The following is a 19,044-nucleotide window of genomic DNA, read 5'->3' on the forward strand; positions in this document are numbered from 1 at the left end:
GTTATTGGATTGTCAGACTGTTATGAGTGAAAAATGGTTGTTTAAATAATTATATATAAAGATCAATATTATCTTATAATTTTATAATAATACATGTACTATATTACCAGGGTAAAGTTGAAAAAAAAGATTAATGGAATGACAATGTTATACTAAAAATATTTAGACTAAAATAGTCATGAACGTGTCAATGACACAATGAATAAAATAAACGTAATATTACATATGTAACTTTTACAACATCAATATAAAAATAATGTACCTGCTAAAAAATTGGTGTTGTGTTTGTTTGTATTGCTTTTCAGTTTAAATTGGTTTAATTAAGGTAACCGGGTTCTTCTCGTCTGTGGAATTTGGTGTGTTTTATTTCGTTCGAAAATTTTCAAATATTAATGAAATATAAATCAGATATAGGAAACAATGCTATTAGGCTAACGACATTATTTAATGGAAATTTGTTGGTCTTTTTTATAATATTGATGTAATATTATGATTTAAAACATTTTAAAATCAGAAGAGTGGTCATCTTACAAATGTCTTTTTCCAAGCAAATGTCTCGACTGCGCTCGCCCACTTACTCTGCATGGGGGCAACAGGGGGGTGCGAAGGGAAGGGTGTTGGGTGGGAGGCGGCGGGTGTGGGCTGCGGCCGGGGGAGCAACGATGCGGGTGGGCCTTCTCCGTCCGACGCGAGCCCTGAGCCCCTGCGCACGGAGCCCAGGAGCTCAGCAAACTTAGCGGCCGCTGGGTGGAGGAAGGACGCAAGTTAATGCAAACCCCATCAAATGCCGGCCTTTTTCCACGCACGGCCTTGAGGGGAAGCCACTGAATGACCGACCAACGATGCAAGCGTGGGAGTGAAAACGAGGACGAGGATTAGAAAATGTTTGAGAAGGAATTTTTTTTTGTGGCACTGTCATTATGATGAATGTATGTTTACCTAATAATAAACATGGTAGGCGGTTAAAAGGGTTGGAGGGCTGGTGGTAAACAGAGGCCGTGTTGGCGGAATCACAAAGCGTGCACACAGACACACAGCAAGGAGACAGATGATGGCATGCAGCTACAGAAAAAGACAGACAAGAAGTGGGAAGTGTCCTTCACAAATTCAATGGAAACGCTCACGAAACGAATTGACCACTGGTTGACCGCTGACAGCCCACGACAGCAAATGTGGAATTAGTACGATACATAAACGTATGGCCAGAAGGAGGGGGATGTCATAATTTATCTATATGCAGAGTATTTATTTATTCATTCATTCACTTTCTGTTCCACTTATCTTCACGGAGGTCTCGAGCCTATCCCAGCTATCTTTGGTCAGGAGGTGGGGATGGGGGGGGGGGGGGGGGGGTTTACATCCTGAACAAGCTGCTAGCCAATCGCAGGGCATACGTGTATAAATAAACAACCACTCACTTTTCAAATTCTTGAGTTTAAAGTTCGGTGGTGCCTTGAGATACGACTAATTTGTTCCGTGAAAGGCACACATTAGTAAAAACCTTTGGATCATAAATCATCATACCCCTTGGAATGAATGAAAATTACATGTATCGGTTTCAGCTTCCCCAGAAATGCAAAAAAAAAAAATGAACAGCTTCCTATAACAGCTTCCTATAACATTGTACTTTGTAAAAACATACAAACATCCATCCATTTTCATATTAGCCATTTTTCTTCACAGGGCCATGAGAGCTATCATGGGAATGGTAAAAGCTCATAACATAAAGAACAATGCAAAAAATGAACATGTTTGTGCATGAAGAGTTGTGGCCAATAGGGCCGCCTGGGGACAGTATATAAAAATCATACACACACAAAGAGTTTCAAGTAAGCTGAAATGTTTTTTTTTTTTCCAGAGGCTAAAGAATTTATGCCTGTGAGTATCTGTCTGCATGTGTTTATGTACTGTTTGTGCTCAAATATCCTCTTCTTAAAGCATTGCAACACCACCATATTACTGCAATTTTCTTTTTTTGGGTGTCATTAGGGAAAAAAAATCATCCGTTTTTTCATATGTTATTGTTTACTTTATTTTATGTTTGGTTTAACAGTTTTGAAAAACTGTTCACTAACTCCAAAACCTGAGTTCACCTGCCTCCATAAAGTGCTAGAATCAAAAGTTTTTACTTGCAAGTCAAAGTAAAAATTGAGCCCAACGACAACTCATATTGTAAAACTTCCAAGTTGGGTCACTCGTATCTCAAAGCACCAACATATTTCAGAACCAAAAGGTTGGGAAAAATAATAGATCAACTGTCATGAACAAACGCATTTTGTTCTTTGTTTTTTTTTTCAGAACCAGAAAGTTTTTGATGACATGCTTAAAACTGACGCAACATGGACAAATGACCAGCATAGATCCCAGAAGGTGAATACAAATTCTTTTGGTCCAAATGTATGCTTGGCAATAAAGCTAAAGCAGACTTACATGAGTTTTCTGGCCTAGAAGTAACCAGAGTTGATCCAAAAGCCCATGTAGGTGTTAGGTTACAAAGCAGCTGTCCAACCCTCACTGACCAGTCAAGATCTGACCAAGACCACCACTGCCACTATTGCCACAATCCACCCACTCAGGACCATGTGCTTGGTAACCGGGTACACCAATCAGCGGTTTGTGTAGGTCTAGGCCAGATGAACACCACAATAACACAGCATGCCTTTAACGCCTCCCTGGCCACTGTGTTGCCGTTTTTCTGCCACCAGGGCTAAATTAAGACCACTCAGCAGCCCTTAAACCCCCTCCTCCCAAGGTGCTCTTTGGAGCGAACCAAGTGGTAGCTCTTTAGGGGAGGAGTGGGTCAAACCTTTGTGTCCAACACGAAAATTTTAAAGGACTTTGGAGGAATCCTGAATCATTATAACAAATCTGGAGGTGCGATACTTTAAGTACTCTTTGCTCATGCATGGAGAAAGTCAAATATTTCCCACCCAATAAGTGTTTAATGGTCAAGTGTCATGCCTATAAACATTCTAAAATAGATATTGTAATGAAAAATACATCTAACATTTTTCACTTATATGTCTATATGAAAAAATAAATATGAGCGGAGAGCACGTCATCCATGCGTAAAGTTGCGGGCGTCTCATTTGACATTCAAGTGGTAACCATATTGGCTGTATCTTTCGTCTGTGGCGTCACACCGGGACATTCGCCATTGAAAACACACGGTGCTACCTACTATGGGAGACCAAAACGCCCCTTCTGACACGGAAGCTCTCTTCGAAGAAGAGAACATCTCACAACTGAGTGAAGAGACCGGGGCAATATCACCCTATGGTTTCGAGCCATATTTCGATGATATGCGGATCACGGTCAAACCGCATTTGGCCAAACCACGTCCCCGTCCGTCCCCACCTCCACAGCAGCGATGAACGACGGCACCCGCAAGCGACGACGATGGCCTGGCCAAACCGCTTCCCCGTTGGATCCACCTCCGCAGCGGTGATTAACAACGCTGCCCGCGACGACGACGACACTACCGCGGCCAAACCGCCTCCCCGTCGAGTTGACATTTTGGCTAACACGAAGGAACAACGAGCTCCCTTCCCGCAGGTAAAACTAATAGAAACATATGAGCCCACCTGAATGCGCTACTGCCCTGTACGTCACTTCCCACTTCTCAAAAACAAATCCCTCGAGAGGATTTTCATGGCAGGAGTTACAAAAAGGCATATATGTCAAAATCCTGTTTTGTGGTGAAAAAATGGATGGGTCCATACCAGCTGCCATTTTTTCATTAATAACGTACTAAAAATCATGCATTTCATGAAAGTGGACCTTTAAGATGAGAACAGTCATATTCTGGGAATTTTTAAACAAGTGACAACAGGTAAATGGCATTTTTTGTAGTAGTAAAAATAGCCCAAGAAAAGTATTAACTCCATCAATTTTCTGAGCCGCTTATCCTGAAAAGGGTCATGAGAGTGCTGGAGTTGACCCTAGGTATCTTCGGGCAGGAGGCGGGGTACACCCTGAACTGGTTGCCAACCAATCACGTGGCATATATCCACAAACAACCCCTCCGACTCACAACCACAATTTAGAGTGTCCAATTAGTGCATGTCTTTGGGATGTGGGAGGAAACCGGAGTGCCCGGAAAAAACCCACGCAGGCACATGGAGAACATGCAACCTCCACACAGGCGGGGGCGGGATGTGAACCCCGGTCCTCAGAACTGTGAGGCCAACGCTCTAACGAGTCACACCACTGTGTCGCCCAAGTATTAATTCATTCGTGCTTAAAAAAAAAAAAAAAAAAAAAAGGCTGATATTCGATATTGCCAGAAATACTGTAATTTCACCAAGATGGTGGAAGACTCCAAACATTACCACTTGCAATGATTCTACCAGAAGGATGTTAAGATGGGATTAACCCTCCTTGTGGTGCTGCTGAGGAAACAAACAATACAGCGCAATAATGGCTTCAGCCAATGTTACGAAGGAAGGAACTGTAGTCGCAAAGCCTGTAAAAGGAAATAGGATGAAGGAGGAGGAGGAGGAGGAAGCGTACGCACTGTTCTGAACACTTGACACCCAAATGATACATCTGTGACCTCGTTAAGACATTGGAGTCAGCTCGGATACGGCGGGGGTGTAAACTGGCTTAGAAAAACAGAGGAACGACATGTTTATGTACCGCAAAAGTACGTTTCCACCAAGCTCTTCAGTTTGCCGTGGTGAAATTTACAAGAAGAAATCCTGGAAATTGGATAGCTTTGTTTTGGTTTTACCTTCTTCCCATTCTGGTCGTCCACCCTCGCTATCTCTTCTCCCTGGAGCCTCACTCTTCCCCCTCCACCCATCTCATTCATGCACATATTCTCTTTTACTTCGGCTAATCTTCATTCCTTTCCTTTCCAGTGCATCCCTCCATCGTTCTAATTGTTTCTCCACCCGGTCCCTTCTTTCCCACTAGATCACAAGTTCATCTGCGAGCATCATGGTCCAAGGCAATTCCGTCTAACCTCATCGGTCAGCCTATCCATTTCTACAGCAAACAGGAAGGGGCTAAGAGCTGATCCCTGATGCAGTCCCAAACTTAAATCCTTGTCACACCTACGGCACACCTCACCGCTGTTCTGCTGCGCTCATACATGCCCTGTACTATTCTAACATATTTCTCCGCCATACCAGACTAACGCATGCAGTACCACACTTCCTCTCTTGGTACTCTGTCATAGGCTTTCTCTAGGTCTACAAAGACACAATGTAGCTCCTTCTGACCTTCCCTGTACTCTTCCACTAGCATCCTCAAGGGAAATAATGCATCTGTGGTAATATTTCTAGGCACGAAACTATACTCTTGCTTACAGATAATTACTTCTGTCCATAGTCTAGCATCCACTACTCTTTCCCATAACTTCATTGTGTGGCTCATCAACTTTATTTCTCTATAGTTCCCACAGGTCTGCAGAACGCCTTTGTTCTTAAAAATGGGAACTAGCACACTTTTCCTCCATTCTTCAGGCATCTTCTATATTGGATTCTATATTATTCTGTTGGATAAGTTGGTAAAAAAAAACCTCCACAGCCACCTCTCCGAATCACACTTGCATCTTCTACTCTTCCTTCTCTCTCATTTTCTTCATTCATCAACTTCTTGAAGTATTCTTTCCATCTATTTAGCACACTACTAGCACCAGTCAACACATTTCCATCTCTATCCTTAATCACCCTTACCTGCTGCACATCCTTCCCATCTCTATCCCTCTGTCTGGTCAATCTGTAGAGATCCTTTTCTCCTTCTTTCGTGTCCAACCTGGTGTACATGTCTTCATATGCCTCTTGTTTAGCCTTTGCCACCTCTACCTTTGCCCTACGTCGCATCTCAACGTATTCCTTTCACCTCTCCTCAGTCCTCTCAGTGTCCCGCGAACATTTTTCTTTGTATGATTTCCTGTAATTTGGGGTTTCACCACCAAGTCTCCTTCTCCCCTTTCCTACAAGAAGATACAAGTACTCTCCTGCCTGTCTCTCTGATCACCTTGGCTGTAGTAGTCCAGTCTTCCGGGAGCTTCTGCTGTCCATCGAGAGCCTTTCTCACCACTTTCTGAATGGCCGCACAACATTCTTTTTTTCTCATCTTCCACCACATGGTTCTCTGCTCTACTTTTGTCTTCTTAATCTTCCTCCCCACCACCAGAGTCGTCCTACACACCACCATCCTATGCTGTTGGGCTACAATCTCCCCTACTACTACTTTACAATCAGTAATCTCCTTCAGATTACATCGTCTGCACCAAATATAATCCACCTGCGTGCTTCTACTTTACCCTTTGTTCCTGCCTGTTCTAAAAAAAGTGTTTACTACTCCCATTTCTATGCTTTTTACAAAGTCCACCACCATCTGTCCCAAAAAGTGCCTTTCCTGGATGCCGTACTTACCCGTCACTTCTTCATCACCCCTGTTTCCTTCGCAAACATGTCCATTGAAATCTGCACCAATCACAACTCTCTCTCTGACTCTCTATCTCTGACTGGGATGCTCCAACTTCTAGCCTTACTACATTTAAAGACTAATCATACCAGTTATCAGAAATGCTTTATTTCAGTTATTGCTACCAAGGGAATATTGTCAAAGTCACCACAATGTGCTTTGTATGGTAACAGAAAGTTCCAAAAAGTGGTAGTCCATAATAGTTATTTGCATTTGACATCAAATTTACTGTATTTTGGTACCCCAAATAGGAGGGTACAAAAAATTTTGTGTCATATATGGAGTCTGTCAAACTAATTCGTTGTCTTATAAGAATTAGATTGAGATTTGTACCCCAATGGAAGGGTCCCAAAAACTGCTCTGGTATATTTTTAGGTTTAGGAATACATATACATTAACACTCAGCTGTATCCCAAAAATATTATGGCTTTAATTACTTTTGCTTTTCTGGACATATACTGTACGCACACACACACAGACATGCAGTACCTCTGAAATCCTTAAGGGGTCAGTTGGACTCAATTTTTGGCATGTACACCTGCCAAGCCTGTTCCGCTTGCAAGTCCATAAAAACATAGTTAAATCAACAAATCCAGCGCATACCTTACCTTGGGGTTAACAATTCAAATTATTTCACTTTTTGTCCCTGTTGTTGTCCACTTACTATTGATTTGTATTGCCACTGTGTTTTGCATGTATTTTGGTTAGCTTATTTATCTACGACACAGAGACAAAACATTGAAAACAGCCGCATCGTGTATGTGGGTGGTTGGGTGAGTTGTTTGGGTTAGTGGAATTGCGTGTGGGTGCATTCATGTTTTAAAGTGTGAATGTCTGGCTGGAGTGTGTGTGTGTGTGTGTGTGTTGTGTGTGTGTGTGTGTGTGTGTGTGTGTGTGGTGCGAGGATGTGATTGTGTGCATGTGTGTAAGGTGTATGTACTGTATGTGTTTTGTGTGTTGAAGTGTGTCTGGTCTTACCTTTCACATCTTCGTCCTCGACTGTGGTGTTGCTACTGTCCGATGATTCCTAGAGATGGACACACACAAACACACGCAAATTTTAGGATGGAATTATTCACACGGAATGCATGGATATACACTTGTACACACATAAGTGGTTTAATGGAAACACAGGCAGGCCAGCAAGAGGTGGTCATTCTACATTGCCGCGTACTTACCACTTTGATTGACATACAAATAAAAGTGACACGCTGAGTTTGCTCGCTTTTCTCGTTGGCACCAGAGAAAAAGTCAGTGTTGGAATTATATGACAAATCGTCCAATCGTGCATGTATGCGTCCGTTTGTGCCGGTGTGAGTGTGCGGACTGAAAACTAACGCTCACTCAAAAACACACGCACTTGAGTAAAGCACAGCTCACAGATGCAGGCAGGGTAGAAAGAAGGAACAGCGGGGAGAAGGAGGAGAAGAAAAGCAGTAGGACAAGGTGTTGTCAGGACTTGTTTGCAGGGTTAACGTGTTGTGTACCTTAGTCCCGTCCACCGGGTTATGAATGACGGTGGTCTGAGGCTCCTGGAGGTGGGAGGTGAGGGAGGGGGATAGATAGAGAAGATAGAAGGCATGAAAAGAAGGAAAGAAGGGTGGAGTAAAAACAAAACAAACAAAAAAAAAAAAAACAGCAACAAGGAAACCAGGAAGTAATAGAGAGAAAATGATGTTAGTGTTGCAGAAGAAGAATCTGTGAAAGCGATCGGAGGAAAACTGTACGCATGCACACGCACACACTGTCAGCAACACAAACAAAAGTTCACATTGTCACGATAATCGTTGACCTGCTTAGTTTTGCACATCATCACTTTAAATTGCTAAAGAAATTTAAGGAAAATACATTACCTTTATTTCTAAAAGAAAAATGAGAATTTTTTTTTCTTGAAAAGTACTCATTTTTCTTCTCCCTCACATAAACCAAGTGGTCATATGACTTAAATAACCCCATGAGTCTCTCTTCTTCATTTAATTATTAATTCATCATTTATAAATCATACATTTAAAAAAAATTATCTAGCCAGAATGATTTATTTTTAGTAATGTTTTCCTTTTAATATTTGTAACAAATCAATTAACCATATCGGTGATGAATTAATAAAAAACCAAAAGAAGAATAAATACATTTTAATTAACCAATTATGGGGAAAATGTTAACTTAATGCAAAAAATATAAGGAGACTCTTCCGTGGGGATAGCAATGGAGCTCCCACAACACTGAATATATTCCAAAAGTATTCAAACTAAAACGCTTGCTCTCCTAAACTGTGTGAGTAAATGTATACTCTGAATCCCAATTTGAACACATTACATATATGTATGGGTATGTACACGCTCATATGACAAGAGGTGTAATCTAATCGTATAATCATCAGAGCAGATTGCTATGTTTAGTCTGCAGGAATCTGTGATGGGTCACGACTGCTGATGTCATAAGCAAGAACGCTAACTCTCAGCTGTCTCTGATTTATGACTAAGCCCGACTCTGGACCTGCATATACGAACATAGAAATACACATATACAGTACATATGGAACTTGAGCATGCTGCCCAATTCCAACCAGGAACCCCCTTTTCCACAGCATAAAATGCCCAGAATTCACCCAGATGGCAGTTTCAAACTAAAATATCCAACTTGCAATTTGAGGCATGGGTCCTTGAGAGAGTTTTTGTGCATCCTGCTATGAGAGACATGACAATCTGATTTCATGTCGACTGGTCAAACTCATGTCAGGTGTTGATTTTGTCCAACTTTCCAGTCGCTCTACCACTCCTTTTTCACAGTGAATCCTTGAAATTAACATGTGACACAATGCTGCACCAAATTTAGACACCTAGAGTCTTAGGTATCAAACTCAAGGCCAGATGATGATGATGAGGATGATGATGTTGCGGCCTATGTACTCCATGAAAGAAAATGTCATGTATTAACTTCCATGATCATTCCTAAAACCACATGCATCCATTTCTGAGCGGTTTATCCTCATAAGGTTCGGATGAAGGTTCGGGGGCGAGCTGGAACCTATCCCAGCTGACTCTGGGCAAGAGGCAAGAGTACACTCTGAACTGGTTGCCAGCTAATCACAAGCAAACAGCCATTCACACTCACAATCACACGTACAGGCAATTTAGAGTCCTCAATTAACCTACCATGCACGTCTTGTGGATGTGGGGGGAAACCCGAGTACCCAGAGAAAACCCACCCAGGCACAGGGAGAACATTCAAACTCCCCACAGAGGAGGCTAAATTTGAACTCAGGTCCTCAGAACTGTGGCAACTGTGCCATCCTTGTTAAGATCTGGACCAAAATTTCATCCATCCATCCGTTTTCTGACCCACTTATACTCACAAGGGTAACGGGAGTACTGGAGCCTATGCCAACTATCTTCAAGCAAGAGGCGGGGTACACCCTAGACTGGACACCAGCCAATCAGCAAAATGTCAAATGGATAGAAATAATTGAATTTTAAAATTTTGCAAACAGTTTTTGAAATTAATCCCCCATTTTTATCTTTGCCTTCTGATGAGAAAAAAGAAGTTCTTAACCTGGACTTCAAAACATTCACACTTGGGGCTCACATCACTTCTGTTAGCAACTTATTCCATTTGTGCATAATAGCTAAATTCTGCTTCACCACGTTTGCTTTGGATTCTGTGCTCCACTATTCGACCTGAGTCTGTTGATCTCAGAACCCTACTGGATTTATATTCCATTTGCATGTTTTTCATGTATTCTGGACCTAAACAATTTCGTGATTTGTAGACCAGTAGCAGAAATGCAAAACCTATTCTAAATCTGACTGGAAGACTATTACAATAGTCAGGTCTGCTTGAGAATTGATTATTGAGAGTGGAAGTTTGACATTTTGCTGTGTTGTCTCGGAGACCCCAAGATGACAAATATTTTCACCAGGACTTCTTCTCTAATGAACCATACCCACCGCTGTCATGTGCCTTTGTGTGTGTGTTAAACAACTACACTTGTTCTGTGTGGACCAGACAAATAATACAATGCACAAACAATGAGACAGAGCGTCAACACAACACGCACTTTGTCAATAGAGCGGGTGTGAGAGGCAGTGGGTGGTTTCACACACAAATGCAGGCAAGCGCACATTCAGAAACGGACAAAGGTCGGGGTTCCGAGAGGAGGTGCAGGTAGGGATGTTGGTTAGGACGTTAAATACCAGAGCAGGTGAAGGGATGTTTCCTTTTGGGCTGGTGACTATGCTGTTTTTGCTGTTTGTCTGAGGCTGAGCAAGGAAAGCAGAGGGAGGAGATACAACACCAAGAGTTAAACAAGGAGAGTGTGTGTGCATGTGTGTGCGTGTGCGTGTCCATGCACGTGCATTTTATTCCCACGTGCTCTGCTAACCTTGCTAGAACCATAATTTTGCATCTCATTATATAAAAATCTTCAATGCACTGCCATGAATAGGGAAAAAACATAATTGATGTACTCCCTTAAAAATGCTTATGATTGCCTAAATTAGGTTTCAACTGGGAAAATTCATCAAACTTTGATCCCAAAGAACTTAAATATAGTTTAACATACGTGGCAAAGACATTCCTTAACTTCTGCTAACAACCCAGGCTAAACCTGGCTTCTCCTTGAAAGTAAAAGAACTTCATACATTACAAATGTACACTGTATTGCCAAATCTGTGTGCTATCTTGACTAACATATGATTTTAAGCGCTATCTTATTCTCAATCCATATGGTTTAAAATGATGTCGGTCTACCCTTTGTAGCTATACATGTCAGCTCTTATGGGAAGGCTTTAGGAATGAGTTCAGGGGAATTTTTGTCCATTCTTCCTTAATCCTTCCAGACTCCCTCCACCCCCAGCCCATGAAGAAAACCACAACAAATCCTTTTGTGGATTTTATAAATCTAGTTAAATAAAGAAGGTAGATGTTGATTATTTGCATTTATATTATTTGGTTTAACTCAATTGAAATTGTGTTGTTCCTGTTGTGTGCGGCTTGGCGATTTGATATGCAGGATGCTGGGGCCATTATTCAGGACTAGGTCTCACACTTTCTATTCAAATTCTTTCACACACATAAATTACTGAAAATCTCTCAAACACGATTCAAACGCTCTCATAAACAAGACTCAAACCCTGTCATAAATACTAGTCAAATCCTCTTATATCCAGGAGTGAAAATCCCCCTCCTCTAATAAATATTACTCACATTACTGATAAACAATACTCATACTTTCATAAACGTATGCACGGGTTTTGCTCTCATCGACAACTCAAATGCTCTCAAACACTACTCAAACACGCATAAACACTACTCAAATACATACTCTCATACACACAAGTCTTGCTCTTATAAAAAAATACTCAGACACTCAAACACGAGTCAAATGTGTTTATGCGAGCACACCACACACACCACTGGCATTCACTGGTTCATACCTCCAATCATGCCCACACAAGAAATCGAAAAAGGGAAATTATAGAGATTGACAACACACATTCAGTGAAGTATTTCATATTTAAAATATGTAATTTCAATGAGAGTACATAGCAAATTAAAAAAAATTCCCATATTGAGTATAACATCAAATAAAACAATTCAAGAAATAAAATGATTTTTAATGTAGAAATTAAGATGGAATTTCCTCTCTGAAAGCTATTTCAGTGTTTAATCAATCTGAGTGATCAAGAAATATTGACTTTTCAACTACATCTATTGAGTTGTACCTATATTAAAAAAAATGAAATATTTGAGTCTGAGTAGTCTGTAGTTCATCTCTAGTGCCTTTGGGGCTAAAGCGCAAGTGGACGTGTGTTTAGTCTTCCACTCAAGACGGAGGTTCAACACCGCTGCGTTACAATCTAAAATGTAGAGTTTGTTGCAAACGGGTTGGTCCGATATAGTCACATTACCGATCACCTGCTCCGGTGTACCTAAACAGGTCGCCAAAGAGTATGAATGACCTTCATTGCCATACTCAAACTCGTGTCATAGAGATGCACTACAAACTACACACACTCAGAATAAAATATTTCATGATGTTTTCCAGAATGAGGTACATCCCAATAAAATCTGAACATACTGTCGTTTCGAAGTCCAATTTTATTCAGTACTCATAAGATTGATAAACACTAAAATACTGTACCTTTCAGAGGGCAAATTCCATCCTAATTTCTACATCCTAAAAAATCACTTAATTCATTATTTAGTTTGATGTTATATATTTTAGTTTCTCAATATGGGGATTTTATTTATTTAGTTGTTATGTGGTATAATAAAAAATAAATACAAATTATAGAAGGTCACGGACGGTGTTGTGGTACACATGCCTGACTTTGGTGCGGACAGCATGGAATCGATTCCCACTCAGTGATAGTGTCGATATGTGTCCTGTGACTAAATAGAGACCAGTTCAGGTTGTAGTCTGTCTTTCACCCAAAGTTAGCTGGGATAGGATCCCGCAACCATTGTGAGGATAAGTGCCTTGGAAAATGAAATGGACAAATTATACGTTTTAAATACGAAATACTTCACTGTGAGTGTGTGCATTAGATCGCAATAATTTCCCTTTTTAAAATAAACTACCCAATAAAAGATTTACACGTCACATGTGAGCATAATCAATGTGTGAGCATGGTTGACATGAACCAGTGAATGCCAGCGACGTGCGTGAATATGATTGACATGCCCACATAACTAGATTAGTGTTTATTAGTGTTTGAGTAGTCTTCATGAAAGCAAGACTTGTGTGTATAAGAGTATTTGAGTAGTGTTTATGAGAGCGTTTGAGTAGTGTTTATAAGAGAAAAACCTATGGTAATAAAAGTATCTCAGTAGTTTATGAGAGCTTTTCAGTACTTGTGTGGTTGAAAGCATTTGAATAGTAAGTGTGAAAATTAATCCTGAATAACGTCCCTAATGGCCCCTCATAATCTGGAGGCAAACATCATACAATCATATTGATATTCATGAAGAGGGTCACAGCTCCTCAGTAAGATGTGGTACCGCATTTTTCATTACAAAGGATAAATAATATGTGCTTGTGAGGATTGTTATATCTTTTTTCATGTGTCGATCCAATGTTTGTGTTCAAATATGTTGCCAGGTGACATCATCGTGGTGTTGCTTTCTTCAGTTTTGTCCACCTAACACACACAATGAAGCATCTTAATAATATTCCTTCATCAAACGCTTTTTGAAGCCATCAAAGTGGCAGCCCAGTCATTTGATCACAATGATATCTGCATATGAATGTTTGAACACAGCTGACGCCATCTTGTAAAAGATGAGCTTTGTTGAAATAATTGATAGAAACTGTGTGTGTGTGTGTGTGCGTGATGAGCAGAGAAAAGTTGAAGAAGAACGTCTATATGGACATAATTCAGGATTATGTACGTACAACTGAAATGCTCTCACATAGATGACTGAAAAGTATTTCATCATATCAAATGAGAGCATTTCAGGAGGTGTAAGAGCATTACAGTATGATATATGTGAACATTTAGAGTATACAGTATTTTAGTTGTGTAACTACATTTCAGTACTGTGTGCACAAAAAAAGTAGTGTGACAGAGTGTCTTTCACTAAGTGTGTGAGACACAAAAAAAAAAAAAAAAAATTGCACGGGGTGAAAGAGTGTCAATAGTGTGTCTTTCAGCACTGTGACGTGTGTAAAACCCATAAGCGCGAGGGCACGTTTCAGTAGTGTTACAGTGTTTCAATAGTGCACAAGAGTGTTTAAGTCTTGTGCGTGACAGAATTTCAACAGTGTGTGTGAGCATTTCAGTAGCTGTAGTCTATGTGATCTGAAGAAAAATTCACCAGTACGTGTGAGAATGCTGCAGTCGTGTGTATAAGAGCATTTTAAGTTAAAAAAAAAAAAATCTCGAGTGTGTAATATAATTTCAATAGCATGTGAGCAATAAATGTCACTTGTGTGTGAGAAAATGTCATTAGTGCATCTGAGAGTATTTGACTTGTGTAAGCCAACATTTAAGTAATGTGTGTATCAAAATGTGTGGATGAGCATTTCAGTCGTTTATGAGAGCAAATAAAATGTCACTAGTGTGTAATAGAATTTCAGTAGTGTGTGAGAGTTTCCTAAGTTCTCTGAGAGCACCCGACTTGTGTGAGCAAACATTTTAGTAATGTTTGTGAGGGCATATCAAATATTTTTTTACAAGCGTTTCAGTTGTTTATGGAAGTGTGAAAAAAGTCAGTACTGTCCAATACAATTTCAGTAGTGTGAGCAAAAAAAAAATGGTCGCGTGAGAGAGTTTCATTAGCGGTTCTGAGAGCATTTGAATTGTGTAAGTGAGAGAGTGCAATGTAGTAGTGCATTTGAGAAGTACTCCTGAACTATGTCACTGTTGGCTTCTCATATTGTATCTCAACTTCACAACAGACACACAAAACATACAGACGCACAACACATTACAACAAACACAAATGTTAATGTTGGTCACGCATTGATGGTCATCAAGGAGTTTAATGAATGGAGATGCTTTATTTCCAAGGTGGGAGAGGAAAGCAAAGCACCAGGAGATGAATGGAAAATCGAAGCAGCATGTTGGAAAGAAAAGACAAGCAAGCTGGCATCAAATCACCTTCACTTTTACAGAAGTCATGTACTGTACTAAAAAAAAATAATAATAATAATTTTAGGGGTCCACAACACAGAGACGCAGTGACTAGAAAGTTAAAAGTCATCTGCCGACAGATGCGCCATGGGAAAGGAAATTTGCTAGACATGTCTGTGTGTAGTCTTCCTGTTCCTATCTTGTGGAGGGGGGCAGTGTGACATGTGCGAGTTTTTTGTACGTTATCTTTTTGTAAGACTTGTGAAGGAGACTTGATTTCTGTTACAAAAGCAAAGAAGAGCAAAAGAAAACAGAGCAGAAACAGCATGCTCACCATGTACTGCACAGTCGAGCTGGACTTGCGTTTCTGTCCTCGGCCCAAACAATGGATGGATGGATTTATTGACCGATGGATGGATGAGTGGGTGGATGGATGGATGGATGGATGGGAGGGAGGAGAAAAGGAGGGGAGGGAAGGAAATATAAAGTAACCCATGAAACGGCAGCAAAGAGCACTTCTACACCCAAAAGAAGTAGGCGGGGTGAAACCTCACCCAGCTCAGAAGAAAAACATCTTGATGTGTCAATACAAAATGGAGGGGAAAGTCATGACGAGGCGGAGTAAGAGAAAACAAAATATGGGAGGTTCCATGAAACATTCATGGCAGAAGTAGAGAAGAATGACAAAAGAAAAGAAAAGCATAGAAAAGGAAGGCGGACGGGAGTGTGAAAAGGAGGCTGTTGCTAGGCGACCATTGCATCTATTTTTGGTGTCTAGTTTCCAGGGTCCAGACTGCCAGCTATTCCTGGAAACCCGGTCGCATTCGACACACACGCATACACATGTTGTAGGTGTGGAGTTTGTTTTTTTTTTATGGGGGGGGTAGGAGGATTCAAGAGCAGATGGGGTGAGGGGGGAAGACGATGAAGAAGAAGCTGACAGATAGCGATGTTTAATGATGAAGGTGAGCGAAGATTGTGGAGGTGCTGACACACGTGGTACACAATTTCACATGCACATGCATGTAACTGCCCAAATCGAGTAATCCCCACATACAGTTGTCATGCATCACAACAGGGTGTCCCGTAAGTCTTCATACATAGGAGACATAATACATTTGATACATGTGTGGTTCAAACATGTATTTCTTTATATTTCGGATCACCCAAAGAATGCTTTACATAACAGAAATCATGGATGACGGATATCACACACGACAGTGGCAAAACCTATTGTCAAGTGTTTTGGATCAAGCAAGATGTGCTCGAAGACACGGAGTCCAGCATATTACAGAAGCAATAGAGCACATCATATAAATAAAAATGGTTTATGTCAAGATACATTTATTTTCCCTATGTATGGAGACATATGGGACACCCTGTACTCATAAATTTATATCTGTATTTTTTTCCCCTGAGGAATGCATTATTAGCCGTTTTTTAAAGCATATGGCATATTTCAGATGTTTTTTGAAAGTTAATTACAAATACATAAGCTTTTTTTTTGTAATTTATTTTCTAAAATATTTTATATTTTTAAAATTATTCTATTAATTTTACATCTGTAGTGTCCATTCAGATATATAGATTAGAAAAAAAGTATTAGTTCTTTTTCTAATGAGGCACCCTTAGTGGGTGAGATACTAAGAAGTACTGTAGTTAAATTATTTTCTTTGGAAAAAAAATAGTCCCTCCATATTTGTAAGGAAAAATGTGATAAAAGCTGATCGTGTTGAATTTGTATACAAAAATAACAAACGTGAATTAACTAGTGGCTGACATTCCAAGGAAAATGTTTTTTTTTTTTTAAAGTAATCCCCCGCATATTCACAGTTTACTATTGATGAATTCACCTATTCACACACACCCCCTCACTTGTACTATTTGTATGTTTTACACTCTTTCTGAAACACTGTAAAACAACATGCGAGCCCAGTCTAACTGGGAAATTGGTTGTATCATCAAGGAAGTACATTGAAGCGATCGCTCCATTGAGATTCGTATGTCAGGGCAGTGCTATTAGCCTGGGTCATTAATAGAAGTTATAGCGCTTTTTCCTGAAATCAAATCGTCTGTTACCCATTCATTTTTTGGCCAAATGTTGTAAAATGAATTTGAAATGCTTTTCAATTGTTTTGGGATCCGAGTTTGTGATCTACACGATTTAAATGTAGGCAATTTGAAACATTTTTAGAGGGTTTTTTTATTTCCTCGCGTTTTCCCACTATTCACAGTAGGGCTTGGTCTCCATACCCCATAGCAAGAGATTATTATGAAAGGACAAAATAAAGGTTTGAAGAAGGAGAAAGCTGTAAAGAGAGAGAGAGAGAGAAGAAGCAGAGACGACGGGAGACCTCTTACCTTGACGTCAGCTTTCTTGTTGAGCAAAGTTTTGGCTGCTGCAAAGACAAATAACAGTGAGACAGTGAGAGAACATTGACCATTCACTGAACTCCTACTGCCAAGCATGCAACACATTTGTAGCACAGAGAAGAAAACAAATGATATAGAGACAGTTTATCATCATCATTATATTTAGTGTCCATCTGGTCAGTAAAAGTAGTTCCATTTTGCTAACAATTGCATAATAGGAACAGTTTGTCTTTGAAGGACACCTGCAAATGGAAAAATTGACCCTAAAATGGCTGCTTGGAAACCACAATGACAGTCCATTCCTGTATCTTTTTGATTATGACATCTTGAGAATTATTTGTGGGAGCAATCTCATGCTAGATATGTCTACAAAATTTCATGTTGAGAAAAGAAACTGTCTTCAGCGGCTGAATTTTCTAAACAAATTACCAAAATATTTCTAAAGTCACGACAGCAAAACAAAAACGAAGACATCTTGTCTTTTTGGACTTTGGTTCCTGAGGACAGTTTGAGATTTGTGAAACTACTCGTGATAAACGTGTCGACCAAATTTGATGCTGCTGAGCAAAACTGGCATTAGGGGCCGACTTATCAAGATATTGAATTGGATAAGTTTGTCTTTGCCTGAGTACAAGAAGTGGACAAAATGAGCTAAAATGGCTACTTCAAATCAAAAATGTCAGACGTCTTGTGCATTTCCAGGCATTGCTTGCGTTTTTGGTGGTCTACTCATGATAGACATACAGTACAGTACCTACCAAATTCCATGCTGCTAAGTAACAAATACTCTTAAACGTTCCCTGGTCGTCTTTTTTTTTTGTGAGCTCACTTCCTGTGACCTGCTTTTCCTTTTTAAAGGTTCTGAGTGCATTTTCAAGTCCAATCACACACAATCACATCAGGACCAGTCAGCTGTGTTACATAAAACTCTGCTATTTATGGTAGTCTATTTTTTTCTCACTCTTTGCCTCTTACATATATTATCTTACAACCTAGAAGCTATTTAAATGCTACATATGAAAAAAAAAAAACAGAGGCTTTAATTCTGTATGAAGTTCCTATCTGTAAGTAGAAAGGGGTGGGGGGGGGGGAGAAGTTCAAAATACTCAGTCTACCATGCCATTCAAATATAATAAAAATGAAACTTCTTCTTTTCCCTTTGGCTTGTTCCATTAGGGGTCGCCACAGGGTTTCATCTTTTTCCAATAATAAAAATAAAACATTGAGTCAAATTAAGGAATATGATGCTGCACCTCAATAAAAGAATGCATTCTATTAATTAATACAAACCTGTTAAATAATAAATCTGACAGGAAGTTATTTTGTACCAAACAAATGTATGCTTCCTATTTAGGGTGTAAAAGTATTCACAGCGGTTCACATTTAAAATACACGTGATTATTTTATATACGGTGGTGCCTTCAAACACGAGTGACCCAAATTATGTATTATCTTGATACGAGTCGCCGTTCGGCATATGTTTTGCATCAACTCACGAGCAAATAGTTTGGATACGAGTACTGTATGGTGGCAGTGAACTCCATTCAACTCACTTCACAACAAGCAGTTTGGCAAATTTTGAAAAATTATTTTAAAAATAGGCTTCAACCCGTTTAAAGCCCCACATAGATTAAGTAGACTGTCAAATTAGACATCG

General features: G+C 39.9%; 1 protein-coding gene across 3 annotated transcripts in view; it reads right to left on the minus strand.

The window, feature by feature from the left end:
* The window catches only part of camk2b1 (calcium/calmodulin-dependent protein kinase (CaM kinase) II beta 1), a 62,942-nt gene that overhangs the window by 5,683 nt on the left and 38,215 nt on the right, over positions 1 to 19,044 (minus strand). For 2 of the 3 annotated variants that reach the window (XM_061816578.1, XM_061816580.1), the window contains exons 13-15: positions 17,376 to 17,413; positions 15,349 to 15,381; positions 7,417 to 7,465 (exon numbers count right to left, since the gene is read on the minus strand). In XM_061816578.1, coding sequence (XP_061672562.1) covers positions 7,417 to 7,465; positions 15,349 to 15,381; positions 17,376 to 17,413 — 120 coding nt within the window. The remainder of the gene's footprint in view (positions 1 to 7,416; positions 7,466 to 15,348; positions 15,382 to 17,375; positions 17,414 to 19,044) is intronic. The other variant, XM_061816581.1, reaches the window with a different exon arrangement.

The sequence above is a fragment of the Syngnathoides biaculeatus genome, chromosome 4, assembly GCF_019802595.1.
Source record: "Syngnathoides biaculeatus isolate LvHL_M chromosome 4, ASM1980259v1, whole genome shotgun sequence".
NCBI lineage: Eukaryota > Metazoa > Chordata > Actinopteri > Syngnathiformes > Syngnathidae > Syngnathoides > Syngnathoides biaculeatus.